This window comes from Gossypium hirsutum, chromosome A08, assembly GCF_007990345.1.
Source record: "Gossypium hirsutum isolate 1008001.06 chromosome A08, Gossypium_hirsutum_v2.1, whole genome shotgun sequence".
Lineage (NCBI taxonomy): Eukaryota > Viridiplantae > Streptophyta > Magnoliopsida > Malvales > Malvaceae > Gossypium > Gossypium hirsutum.
Genome location: NC_053431.1, coordinates 3,209,321 through 3,221,904, shown reverse-complemented (window position 1 = coordinate 3,221,904; position 12,584 = coordinate 3,209,321). Strand labels below are relative to the sequence as shown.

Below are 12,584 nucleotides of genomic sequence, written 5' to 3'. Positions count from 1 at the left end.
TTTGGTTCCCTGTTGTTTGGCAGATAATGTTCCATCATACGAACTCTCTCTGTATCACCATCATCACTAACTTTACGTTAAAAAACCCTAAACCATAACCACCACAATTTTAAGCTTCTTCAGACCCCACTTCCTTACTCCTTTGTCCTTATATATCCCCTATCTCAGCATTATATCATATCGCTATTTATATATATAGCATCTGCTATAGCTTTTGCTTATATACGTATGTATATATATATGTTTTCAAGCTTTGTGTTCATTTCTGATTTGACACACCTATGTTGAGTTTATTGATTTCACCATTCATTGATCAAGAAGAAGAAGAGGGTTTATTTTTATTCGTAGCTTCAGATCTACACAGCCAACACCGTCAGCAGCGGCGGCAGCCACCGTTAAAGATGCGTCAATTACTCATCAGTTGCGCGGAGCTTGTTTCTCAATCTGATTTCCCGGCTGCCATTCGCCTTTTGTCTATTTTATCCTCTTCGTCATCGCCTTCCGGCGACTCCATCGAGCGGCTCGTTCACCAGTTTGTTAAAGCGCTTTCTCTTCGAATCAATCGTCTTCACCACCACCATCACCACCATGGCCTTGCAGGTTCGAGCTTGATGAGGATGATGAATGATATTAACTTTCCGATAACGAGTACCGCCGGTCCGGTGAATTTCGACATTGATCCGTCGTTACAGTCATGTTATCTTTCTTTGAATCAAATAACTCCATTCATTAGATTTGCTCATTTAACAGCTAATCAAGCCATTCTTGAAGCTATACAAGTAGGGCAACAATGTATACATATTATTGATTTCGACATCATGCACGGTGTACAATGGCCGCCGTTGATGCAAGCGTTAGCGGAACGATCAGCCAACACTCACCACCCACCGCCGAAGCTTCGAATTACCGGAACCGGACACGATCTAAACATTCTTCACCGAACCGGCGATCGTCTTTTCAAATTCGCACAATCATTAGGTCTCAGGTTCGAGTTCCACCCGCTTTTAGTCCTTAATGAAGATCCAACATGGATAGCTACTAATTTTACTTCCATGGTCACGATCCTACCCGACGAGGCACTAGCTGTTAACTGCATGTTGTATCTCCACCGGTTGTTAAAAGACGATTCTCGTGATATCCGTCACTTCCTCCACCACATCAAGGCCTTAAACCCCACCGTGGTGACCGTCGCCGAAAGGGAAGCTAACCACAACCACCCACTCTTCTTACAAAGGTTCGTTGAGGCCTTGGACTATTACACCGCCATCTTTGATTCTTTAGAAGCAACGTTGCCGCCTAATAGCCGAGAAAGACTGGCGGTGGAACAAATATGGTTCGGCCGGGAAATAGTCGATATAGTGGCGGCAGAAGGCGAGAATCGAAGAGAACGGCACGAGAGGTTGGAGACATGGGAAGTGATCCTTAGAAGCTCAGGGTTTATCAATGTTCCATTGAGTCCATTTGCACATTCACAAGCTAAGCTTCTTCTTAGACTCCATTATCCTTCTGAGGGTTATCAACTTCAAATTGTCAACAATTGTTTTTTCCTAGGTTGGCAAAATCGTCCCCTTTTCTCTGTATCTTCATGGCGCTAGCTATATACATTTAGCCCAGCTCCTGTTACAGTGACGTTAAAATCAAATCCCAAAACCCTCACTATGCATGCATGGCTATAGCATATACGTTGCATGAAAAATTCTTTTGCAAGAAACATCTCTTTCAAGGGAAGCTAAGGCCATGGTGTTCCTCCATCTTCAAAAACTCAGGTCGGGTCGGATCGGGTAACGAAATACATTGACATAATGGGTTTTTCCCCCCCTTTTTTTCGTCTTTATATAGCATTAAATCTTATTGCTTTTTAATTAAATTGTGTAACCAAAAGGGATCTTTCTTTAAATCCACTAATGTTTGCCAAAAATACCTTAATTTATTCCATTGAGAGAAAGAAAAAAAAAGTTTCAAACTTTTGAACCATCATATGGGATTGTTTGTCTCTTTTTATTTGTGCTCTCTCTTTTTTTTTTTAATTTTTAAATATTTGATGCTGTCTTTTCTTCTTTGTGATTAAAGTATAGGAAAGAGTGATAGACCTTAGTATTTTGTTCCCCAAAATTCCTTTTGATGGGTAGGTTTTCAAGGGGGTTATTTGTTTAGTGGAATTAAGTAAGGGGGGATATGCTTGTTTGTTGTGTTTGAGATTGCATGGTTACCTTAATTTCAGCCTTATGTCCCCTCAACAAAACCATAAAAGTTCACAAAATAGAGCATTTTATGCTGGGACTTTGCCTCCTTCATGCCCATGCAAGTTTCAAATACCCCTCATTCTAGCTAGGGATCTCTCGTGTCCTGTGGAGCTCCATTTTGGACCACTCTCGTATGTTAAACATTTGTTAAACAATCAATCACTGCTCTCAATATATCCATTTGTTGAGTAGCCTTTGTTGTTTTATTCGTTTTTCATCCAATTCCCTTTATCTGATTTCATGAATTTTTGTCATCCTACGGTTCTATGCTTCTGTTGGAAAGCTGGTTTATATTTGATGTTGGAGATAATCAGATACTTATTAACAAAATAATATTGATGAAGTCATTTTGAAATTTTTAAATTTTTTTGATAATGTATTATTGTCTAGTTGATTGTGTACTCTCTCAAAACATATATATTATGAAAAGCTTAAATGAAATAGGTTCGATTTTTCCAAAATTAGAGAGAATCAAATAAAATCCTAAAATTAAATTGATTGAAAGATTAAATATAATATAATAAAATATAATTAATAATTATCTTTATATTCAAATTATTAATAAACTATAAAAATATTTTGAGTTGACATATAAAATTTATTTATTAGATCAAATGATAAAAAATTTTGATGCTTTTTTAAGTAATATTTGAAATTTTGTATTTCTAAGAAATATATATATATTTGGTTTATGATTCGACTCGATTAGACTTGAAATAGTAAATAATACAAATGTTGGAACATAAGGGTATCCGGGAGAGTGGGTTTAGGTAGCTGACAGTGATAAGATGGTAACAAGAGTGTGACGACGCCCTAAATATTATTATATATATGTATCAGAACGTGTGCGCACAGTTAAGGTTTTGCGTGTTGAGGCGGCGTTGTTGCACAGAGCTAAAACGAGGGGTGGTGGGGGTGGGGGTGGTGGGGTGTGGGTTTCGTTGCACTGCACGCATGGGCATGGCCGCATGACAGACTCTGTTCCATCCATCTATCTATCCATTCCCTCTTTAGACGTAACCTCTCCTTTGCTTAGCTCGCCCTTATGATCCTCGGTGTTTTTTGTTGAATCCACCTAGAAGGTTTTGATTTTTGATTTAGTTGATTTAATTAAATAAACCCTTTAAAAACTTATAAAAAAATGAAAAATAAAAAATGAGTTCGACTGTTTTTCTTCAATTTTGAAAATAGTGGCCACACACACCTAAACAAGTTAACCCATAGGTTTTCAATTCAGTTCTGAAAATAGCGGCTACACATGGTAAATGGGTCAACCTTTTATTCTAAATTGATACATCTAAATAGTTTTCAGTCTAATTTTAAAAATAATAGCTACATACATTTAAATGAATCAATTTTTATTCTAAACCGATATTTTAATCAACTTTCAGTTCAGTTCTGAAAATAATAGCCACACATATTTAAACGAGTCAATTTATTTCTTTTATTTATATAATATTTATTTTATATATAAACTTTTAAAATTTTTAAATAAAAGAATATGTAAGTACACTCAAACTCAGGAGGCTGAATGTGCAAATCAACTCACTCCTTCGCAATGATGTTGGGAAATTTTTCTATTGATGAACTAAGCATTATTTAAGTCAATGATGGAGAAAAGCTTAAGCTGTTCTTTTATATGTTTAGATTGTTGTTTATTTTCATTTTTTTACTTCTTTTAGTTGATAATAATCATTGCAAGTATTGGTAAAGTAAGATGAAAAAAAATAATATAGAGATGGAAATGATGGGTTTTTTTTGCATGAGATGCGATGAGGTCATGAGGATATTCTTCTGTGAAAAGTTCCATCTTTCTTAAATATAGTATTAATTTTGTAAGGATTTAGTGATAGGGTATCTTCCTCACCTTTTTATATAATATATATATATTTTTTTTTCATATACATATAAATTTTTCTTTATTAAAAAATACCCACAATTTAAGAATAAATTAAGAATAGTCCTGGTTAAAATGTCAAAGTTTGATATTATGAGAATGTTGGTGTCTCAAACTCAAGTCTCGATATTTATATATAGATTCTGTTTTAAATTTAAGTCTAAGCACGAATTTTATTATGATCTTCGGATATGTTTGTAGTAGAGCTAATAATAATTGGGAGAAGGCAAAAGTATTATGTAAGCTTCTGTTTTAAGAGTAGTATTTTATTTTTTTATTTAAAAAAAATAAATAAATTAGTCTTTATCTGTTAAATTAAAAAATTAATTAATTATTTTTATTTAAAATTTTATCTATTTCTATTGCTAAAAACTAGTGTAATTACAAAATGTGCCACATGTACTCTATCTTGACATACAAAGACTGATTTTTAATAATAAAAATAGATATAATTTTTAATAGAAAGACCAATTTATTCTTTGATTTAACATATAAAGATTAATTTACTTATTTTTTAATAGAAAGGACAAAATATAATCTAACTTAAAGTACAAGAACTTGTATACTACTTTTACAATTGGAAGAGTTTAGTAGTATATAATACACATGTAAAACAATATATTAAATATATATTTATAAAAAAATTATATAAAAACCAAATAAATTTTTATTAAAAAGGTTAAGTTGAAACTTTAAAACATTATTTTTTTTCAAGCCTCGTTAGAGCAATATTTTATAATAAAAATATAAAACAAAAACAAAACCATTATCATATCAATATTTGTTAATTTTTTAAAATATTCTGAATTATTTCGTATTTGAGTTTTTATTTTTTTTCGGGTGAACTATTTGAAGATTTAAAGTAGGGTTCATATAGGATATTTAGGTAAATATAAAATAGTAGCATCGCATTTCGCACCAAAATATGAAGGAAAAGGAAACATGTAGGTAGGAAGATAGGGGGGGTTATAGGGACATGCCAAGATAATTAGGTTGATGAGGGCGTGCTCAGCAAGTAAACCATGAAGTAAGACCTGGCAGTGACAGGACCAGGCCCGCCCACTCTGTTCATTGTGTCCTTCATTTTCAGATTTTATAATAATCCAAACTCATAATCATAAATGTATAAATAAACCCCATTAATAAAACCAATTCAAATTTATCTAAACTTAAAATAACTTGAACATAAAAGTAACTCAAACTAATCCAAAAGACGATATTATTGAGATTCATAATTACGAACCTCAAAAATTATTTTAAGAATTAAAAAATTAAATTGGACCGATGACTAAACTGATCAGGCCATCAGTTTACTAGTCCAACCGATTCAATTGATCCTTTTAGTTTAATTAAATAAATCTTTGAGAAAAATAAAAATCTAATTCAATCAAAATTTTACACAGTTCAACCGATCCGTACTTTTTAAATCAACCGATCTAATAACTTTCTTCGATCTAATAACTTTCTTCAGACAAGTAGCTCAACTAATTTCCAGTCCAACATACCAATCCAGCCCGACTTAAACATCATTGAGTAAAACTAACAGAAGATACATTGGTTCCATGATTCGAAAATTTTAAAATCCAAATTAACTAAATTCCAAACCAACACGAGCTATCCAATTGACCGGTTAAATCATATCACTTTCTTCCGTTATCAAATTGAGTTTAAAAACACTGCCAACAGAAACGCCATCATCACCAATCTCTCCAATCAAAAAATCCAAAAACTAGAAATGAATAATAACAAACAAAAGTGAGAAGCATCTAATTCTCATAACTATTTTTTTTATCTCGCAAGGAACCTAGGTGCTATGCACAAAAAGAGTCATCAGGTTTACCAAAACTCAGATGAAAGCAGTCCGGCCACCCCTTCGACTGTGCCTATCGTATGCGGTGTTGAATTTGTCGACCAGCTCGTTCATTGTGCTGCAAAATAGTAGAATAGAACATCCCATCACTTCCATCTTTCACCAAAAGCATATGGAAAAGATCATGTTTCTTCATAAAAGTACACATAATAATACCTTGAACAGTTAGTGAACATAGCAAGATAAGTAATCAATAATGTGTCGTTATATTCCTGACAGAAAAAAAAAATTGTTAGTGATCAAAGGATAAAAACCGCAGTTTTCAAAAGCAAAGTGAAACTAGCCCTAACATTAAAAAAAATGTTTATTTTCAAAAGCACCAGTTTTGAGTAGATCCCACCACCATAATATGACTGAAAGTCTAACAGGCTTTCAAGATATAAATTGGTCTTCCAATTCTTCGCATAACTGGTACTTCAGTTTGGGGATTAACATCTTGAGGGGATGGTGATCCATTTTAGAATGGCACACTTTGAAGGTGATAATGACAAATTGGCTAGAAGAATCAAGACATCCCCCACAACAATAGGTAGAAAACAACTCTACCTTGTTAGTAAAGGTAGCGGCACTTTACTAGCTCGAAAAGATTTTTCCTTTTTTCTAAAAGAGGCTCACCATTAGCAAGTCATCTTGAAATTTTTCTGATTCAATTGCAGGTAACCTTCGGAGGAGGCTTGATACTTGCCTTAGCAGTGAACTTTCGCAAGGAATATCACCTGAAACAGGGAACAATTTCTATTACCATTAACTCAGGATGCCTGATCCACAATAGCCCAAATACCAATGAAACTTAGTCATAGCTTATCCTCTAGAAGTAATTTATCCAACATCAACGGGAAATCAGAAATGACTGGTCATAATCATAAAGATAATCAAAGATGACGTCTATATCTTTAAAAAAATGCAGGACAAGTCCAAATCTAGTCTTCAAAACTTCATAACAAAATGAAAAGTTATACTCTTATTTTGAAGTATTTTCTATGTCTAGAGCTTTCATATACCTCTACAAATATATGCTTCTTTTCTTAAAGAAATGTCAAAACAACCTTTCAAATGTTAACATAATTCCAAATAAATTTAATTTGTACTACATTTACAAGGAATGGGCAAATACCTTTTTGCATTCCAACAAGATATTGATGAACCACCCTGATTCTGCTATTCAACATCTTGATGGCGCTATGTATACCGGTAAGCTGAGCAGCCACTGGATGCAGGAAAAACATACAAACATAAAGAATTCCCTGATAATCATAAAATACAAAAAAAAGGGGCTTCGATCAAATACGAATATCAGTTTTGACAGGAAATGCTACAAGCAAGCAAGCTTACATTGAGTTGCTGCTGAACCTCCAGATGGCTTTAGATGGGCAACATGATCCACAGAGATCCTTTCTGCTTCAACTGTCTATAAACCCCCCCCCCAAAAAAAAGAAAAAGAAAAGAAAAGAAAAAGGCAATCTCAGCAAATCCCAATTGGTGAAAATTAAAAGAAAACCAGGTAGGTAAGAAAGACAAGTATGAACCTCAATTGTGTAGCTTGAACGGACAAAAATAAGCTGTGGAACCCCATCTATGACGTGCAGCTCTTTTATGTTGAGATGATGAACAAGAAGAATAGTAATTGTTATTGCCAAAGAAAAACCGGAAAAATAAAGTTCATCAAAATTACAATAAACTAGAGAAAGACATTGTGTATCCTCATCAAGATGAAATTTAGTCTAATACACATCAAGTACATGGACTTCCTTCAATAGGAGATAAGTATGATTTCCACAATTAGTCAGAAATAATTTATAGTCAAGAGCATGAATTGATAACTCCAAGATAAGGATTTATTTTTTGGGTTTGGGAAGTTAACATAAATGAATCAAATTAGCAAATATAGGGCACAAAAACAATAATGAAGGAACCAATTAGATGGAGACCAGATCAACAAAACTCAACAAATCTTTCAAAAATTAAGAAAGGATACATACCACTTTCATAAATTGTGACGGGGAGATCCTTTTGAGCAGGATTGATTGCAGGATTTAGAAGCACATAGAGAGGGCTTTCATTAATATCCATCAACTGTAACAGAAAATCATTAGTGTTGAAATGCATTACATAAAGAAGAAGATTCAACAAGATCACCATCACAAATAGTTTACATATGAGAATTTAAAAAAAAATCATTATAAAGTAATTGCAAATACTGGATGTAATCACTATGTTCTATCAATGCTTGCTGATGAAATTTAAAATCAAAGTCATTTAATTAAATTTAACAACCGAGGAAAATGGCTGAGAAAACATACGGCTTTATGGAAATGCATATCAGATTCCTGAGCATCGCTACCGGTAGAGTACCATCCAAGAACATAAAAGTGAGGGAAAACCTTCTTATCTGGAAAAATATAATAATTTAAACACATTGTTAAATCCATAACCAAAATAAATAAATAAATGACTCAATAGAATAGAATAGAATTATACAAAGCTCTTGTTTCTTCTCGAGGAAGGACCGGTCGAGGGAACGGGTAGAAGGATCGTAAATAAGCTCGAAGCTATTGAAGATCTCGACGGTTCGACCTCTTTGGACACCTATGACGCAACCGTAGACTCTAGGCGGTTTCTGTTGATTGTTTTCGCCACCGTTGCTGTTGTTATTGTTATTATTTGAGGTGGCGGCGGAAGAAGTGGATGTGAGTGACGGAGGAAGGTTCAACTGAGACTTGACACGAGTGTAGTGATCCGATATGTTTACGATTACCAACGGATGAAGCTTGAAGGTGAGGCCGCGGCTCGACGATGACGCCATTGTTATCCCTTTTCTTGTTTTCTCTTTAATTTTACCAGTCGACGGTTTCGGCTTCGGCACTCTTTTAAGTCTCTCCAATTTACTTTTTTATTTTTATAATCTGTTCTTCCTTTTGGGTATTTATATATGATACTACTGAACAAACGAGTGAGCCACGTTTCCATTATAATTACAACTGTTTACATGTCGGTGACTCGCACGGCCCAGTTTAAGCAAAAGGTGTTCATTAGTTTGGTTAAGTTAATTTTGTGCCGAATTCAAGTCAAGTTTTTTAATATTGAATCAATAGTCGAATTAATTAGATCACTGATTTCTCATCCAACCGTCTAGACGATTTGATTAAACTAAATCATTAAAAAAATTTAATAGAAATTTAAGAAAATATTAAATTTTGATTGGTTCTTTCGATTTTTTAGTTTAGTTGAGTTGATCCAACCAGTTCTCGACTCAATCAATCCAAAAATCTTTTTACAAATTATTATCCTGGCCAATTCTAATCTAACCTATACGACCAGCCAATCCGATAAAGTTTAGATAACATTAGTTTAAGCATTATATTAATTACACTTTCTGCTTGCCTAAATCTAATTTGGTCTGAAAATGGGTTTAAAATTCTATTCAAATTTTCCATACTTGTAAATAGTTACCTAATCCTATTTTAAGCTCAACCTTATTATTTTTTTAAAATATTTATATTATTTATAATTTAATATTTAATATTTTTATATATTTTTTATTTATTAAAATTTTATATATAAACAAGTTAACTTTTTTTTTAATATCTATATTATAGAATCAAATATTACTATATACTTCATTTTCATGTTACGGGAGCATATTACATATATAAAAACTTTAAATTCTGAGATAATTTTTGAATTTTAAAAAACTTTTTTAATTATATTTAAAATGAGTCCCTATTTTAAATCAAGTTTTAAATATGATTTTTTTTGTTAATAATAATTATATCAATAAGTCAAATTTAATGCATATTTCACATTTTTAAAAAATAGAAGATTTTTCTGCCATAAAAAAAACAAAGGTAAAAATATATATATTATTAAAAAAATCCATCCTTGTTCGATCTCACGACAAAATAGAAACGAAAGGGTTTTCGAAGATAACGTTTTAATTGCAGCATTTGACCCTTCGTGTTTTTGAAGATAATTTTCAAGGGTATTTTTTTGTAAATTTATAAGTTTAGTCCTCCAAGGTTTTAAATGCTTTAGAATTTTGAAATCATGGCTTGATTATTTGCTTAATAAACCGCATTGTCTCTACAATTTTTTTTTTTGATGGTCTCTACATTCAACAATATGACTATAATTGTGTACCGAAGTGAAAAATGTTAAAAAACAAGAAATATCATCATGTTCATAATCAATATCCAACTAAAGAACTCACAATTGGGATGATATCGATCCTGTTACTGAGAACTTAATCGGTCCCCTTATTGGCTCGGAAAGGTAAGGACTACTGCTTTAGATAGATAGTTCCATTTTCGAGATAAGAATGCCGTCACTATCGGCATACAACCATTCGCCATCACGGATTAAGGTTCCGGCAATGCTGATCGGGGCATGCTTTTCACCAATTGCCTTTTTATTTGATTTCAAGGGATTAGATCCCAATGCTCGGACGCCGATATCGCATGCATTAATCTCATCCACATCTCGAATGCACCCGTTCACTACAATACCAGACCAACCCATGTTTTGAGCCGACTGCGCCAAGTTTCCTCCGACCAAAGCACACCTTTTGCTTCCCCCACCATCTATGACTAGAACTCTTCCTTCACCCCGGGTTTCAAGAAGCTGCCTCACCAGGACATTGTCCTCAAACACCTTGAGTGTTACAATGGGTCCTGAGAATGAACGACGTTGCCCGTATATCTTGAAAATCGGTTCTAGAGCACGCAGTTCACCGCTTGCCAAAAGCGCTGTGTTTGAATCGCAGGCCTCGGCAGTTGCAAAGGCAGCCATATATGTTTTCCTGCGGGGCATATTCAGTTCATTTGTAGGCTAAAACAAGCAGGCAAAGATGAATCATAAAGAACTACTTTAAGTAAATCACATACAGTACAGCATATCCTTTGAACTCTTTGCCATGCATTCATAGAGCATATTACCGAATAACTGTCTCAAAACTTAACAGTCGCTCCTCCGATAATTCCCCCCTAATGCACCCCACTTAAGTACTCCAGATGTTAAAGCATTTTGTTTTCAAAGCATCAATAATAAAACAGGCGGTCATATGTCGTGACGATTCCAGGATCTAGTTTCAACCAACGGAGATCTTTTGCCACTAAACCAATGACTTAGTTAACTTCGACAATAAACATTTCGCTGTTTTCATCCAATATCAAAATGTTGCAAAGAAATAAGCGATGATAACTGAAAAAAATCAATTGAAGGGTTTAAGTCCTAATTAGTTTCTAGATTCTCCTAGATCTAACTATTTGCAACATCCAGGATCAACATTATCGGTGCATATTTAGCAAAAATCAAGCCACAAAGACAATCTTCAAGCAAAATACAGTTACAAGTGAATGAAATAATGTGTGTGTATATATATATATATACTTACATATATTATCAAGATCTCATGTGTTTCAATAATGAAACCTCGGTCTTAACAAAAATAAAAACACTACCAACCAACAAGTGTTGCCTATAATAATAACACATTGCATTTCAAGGGGATGTAGGTTTGAACCTTGAAACAACAATCACGAATCGCAACCGATACCTTCGAGAGAAATCTTCGAAATATCTCACAGATCAAGATTTTCTCTCTCGACTTTAACGAGAGCCAGAAAACACTAAAGAAATGTGGCTCACAAATCGGGAGCGTCTCACCTACTATAGAAAACGTGAACATTTGCCGATGGTAGGGCATGAGTTCAAACCTCCGAAATGCGGATGCTCACATCTCATTGAAAGGTGATCGTGCGTAGTTCGTCTCGGTGAGGAGCTCCGGCTCAAATGAACTTGCCGCCTCAATCACTCGAGCACTATACAAATTCGGGAAACAAAATCTTGACCTGAAGAGGGAGTCGACCTCCCTTCAGCAGGATTAAAAGCTTTTTTGTTTCCATTACTTCCATTAAATGTAACCACCATCTCTTGTTTTCTTTTTCATTAATAAACTTCCAATGGATAATGTTTCAAATTGTGTATAAAGAATGATCAGCTTTACTGAGAAACTTAAATTCTATGTACAGAGAGAATAAATATATGCATATATATAGTAATGAAGCTGCAAAACCATAAAGTAACACTTCTAAACGGTAAGTCACCAAAATTCAACCAGCAGATCAGAGAATCAAATGAACTTACTGTATCAATCTCAGCTGCACAAACAATTATCTGAATTTCGAAGCAGCTGATCTTCAAATCGATTGGGTCTTTGGTCTGTATATAGATAACAGTATACTTGTACAGACCATGAGAACCTCAAAAAGAGAAAACTAAAGAAAACAGACAAAAGGATCGCGAAGCCGAAGGCGACGGGTAAAGGGGAAGATGATAAGGTCTTTGTTATCCGTGCCTGCTGGTAGTTTTGTTGACAACGTGTGTCCCCACACCACTGTCACGGCCGACCGTATTCGGCTCTTAACTTCCGGCCCTAATTATCTTTTGGGCCGATATGCCTAAAATCAGTCGGATGGACTTGAATTCAGATGGTCGGATCCGATCCATCAAGATTTTATGCCTAATTGGTTGAATTAATGAATTATGATTTTCTACATGAAAATTTAGGACACTTTAA

At 34.1% G+C, this 12,584-nt stretch overlaps 3 protein-coding genes across 4 annotated transcripts; 1 reads left to right on the top strand and 2 right to left on the bottom strand.

The window, feature by feature from the left end:
- Positions 1-278: 278 nt before the first annotated feature.
- Positions 279-1,947, top strand: LOC107926223 (scarecrow-like protein 18). The gene has a single exon (XM_041075626.1). The coding sequence runs from the start codon at positions 282-284 to the stop codon at positions 1,593-1,595; it is 1,314 nt and encodes a 437-aa protein (XP_040931560.1). The 5' UTR covers positions 279-281; the 3' UTR covers positions 1,596-1,947.
- Positions 1,948-5,567: 3,620 nt separating this feature from the next.
- Positions 5,568-8,912, bottom strand: LOC107926123 (COP9 signalosome complex subunit 6a). The gene is made up of 10 exons (XM_041075625.1): positions 8,489-8,912; positions 8,311-8,399; positions 7,990-8,083; positions 7,537-7,598; positions 7,343-7,418; positions 7,125-7,217; positions 6,626-6,726; positions 6,167-6,222; positions 5,981-6,068; positions 5,568-5,816 (listed from the first exon to the last, which is right to left on the bottom strand). The coding sequence occupies exons 1-9, from the start codon at positions 8,811-8,813 to the stop codon at positions 5,987-5,989; spliced, it is 978 nt and encodes a 325-aa protein (XP_040931559.1). The 5' UTR covers positions 8,814-8,912; the 3' UTR covers positions 5,568-5,816; positions 5,981-5,986.
- Positions 8,913-10,161: 1,249 nt separating this feature from the next.
- On the bottom strand, positions 10,162-12,356 carry LOC107926319 (putative 4-hydroxy-4-methyl-2-oxoglutarate aldolase 3). 2 transcript variants are annotated; one of them, XM_016857153.2, is made up of 2 exons: positions 12,152-12,356; positions 10,162-10,805 (listed from the first exon to the last, which is right to left on the bottom strand). In XM_016857153.2, the coding sequence occupies exon 2, from the start codon at positions 10,793-10,795 to the stop codon at positions 10,295-10,297; it is 501 nt and encodes a 166-aa protein (XP_016712642.1). In that variant the 5' UTR covers positions 10,796-10,805; positions 12,152-12,356; the 3' UTR covers positions 10,162-10,294. The 2 variants fall into 2 exon arrangements, with proteins under 2 accessions (XP_016712642.1, XP_016712641.1); XM_016857152.2 differs by lacking the exon at positions 12,152-12,356 and adding an exon at positions 10,891-12,149.
- Positions 12,357-12,584: the final 228 nt, after the last annotated feature.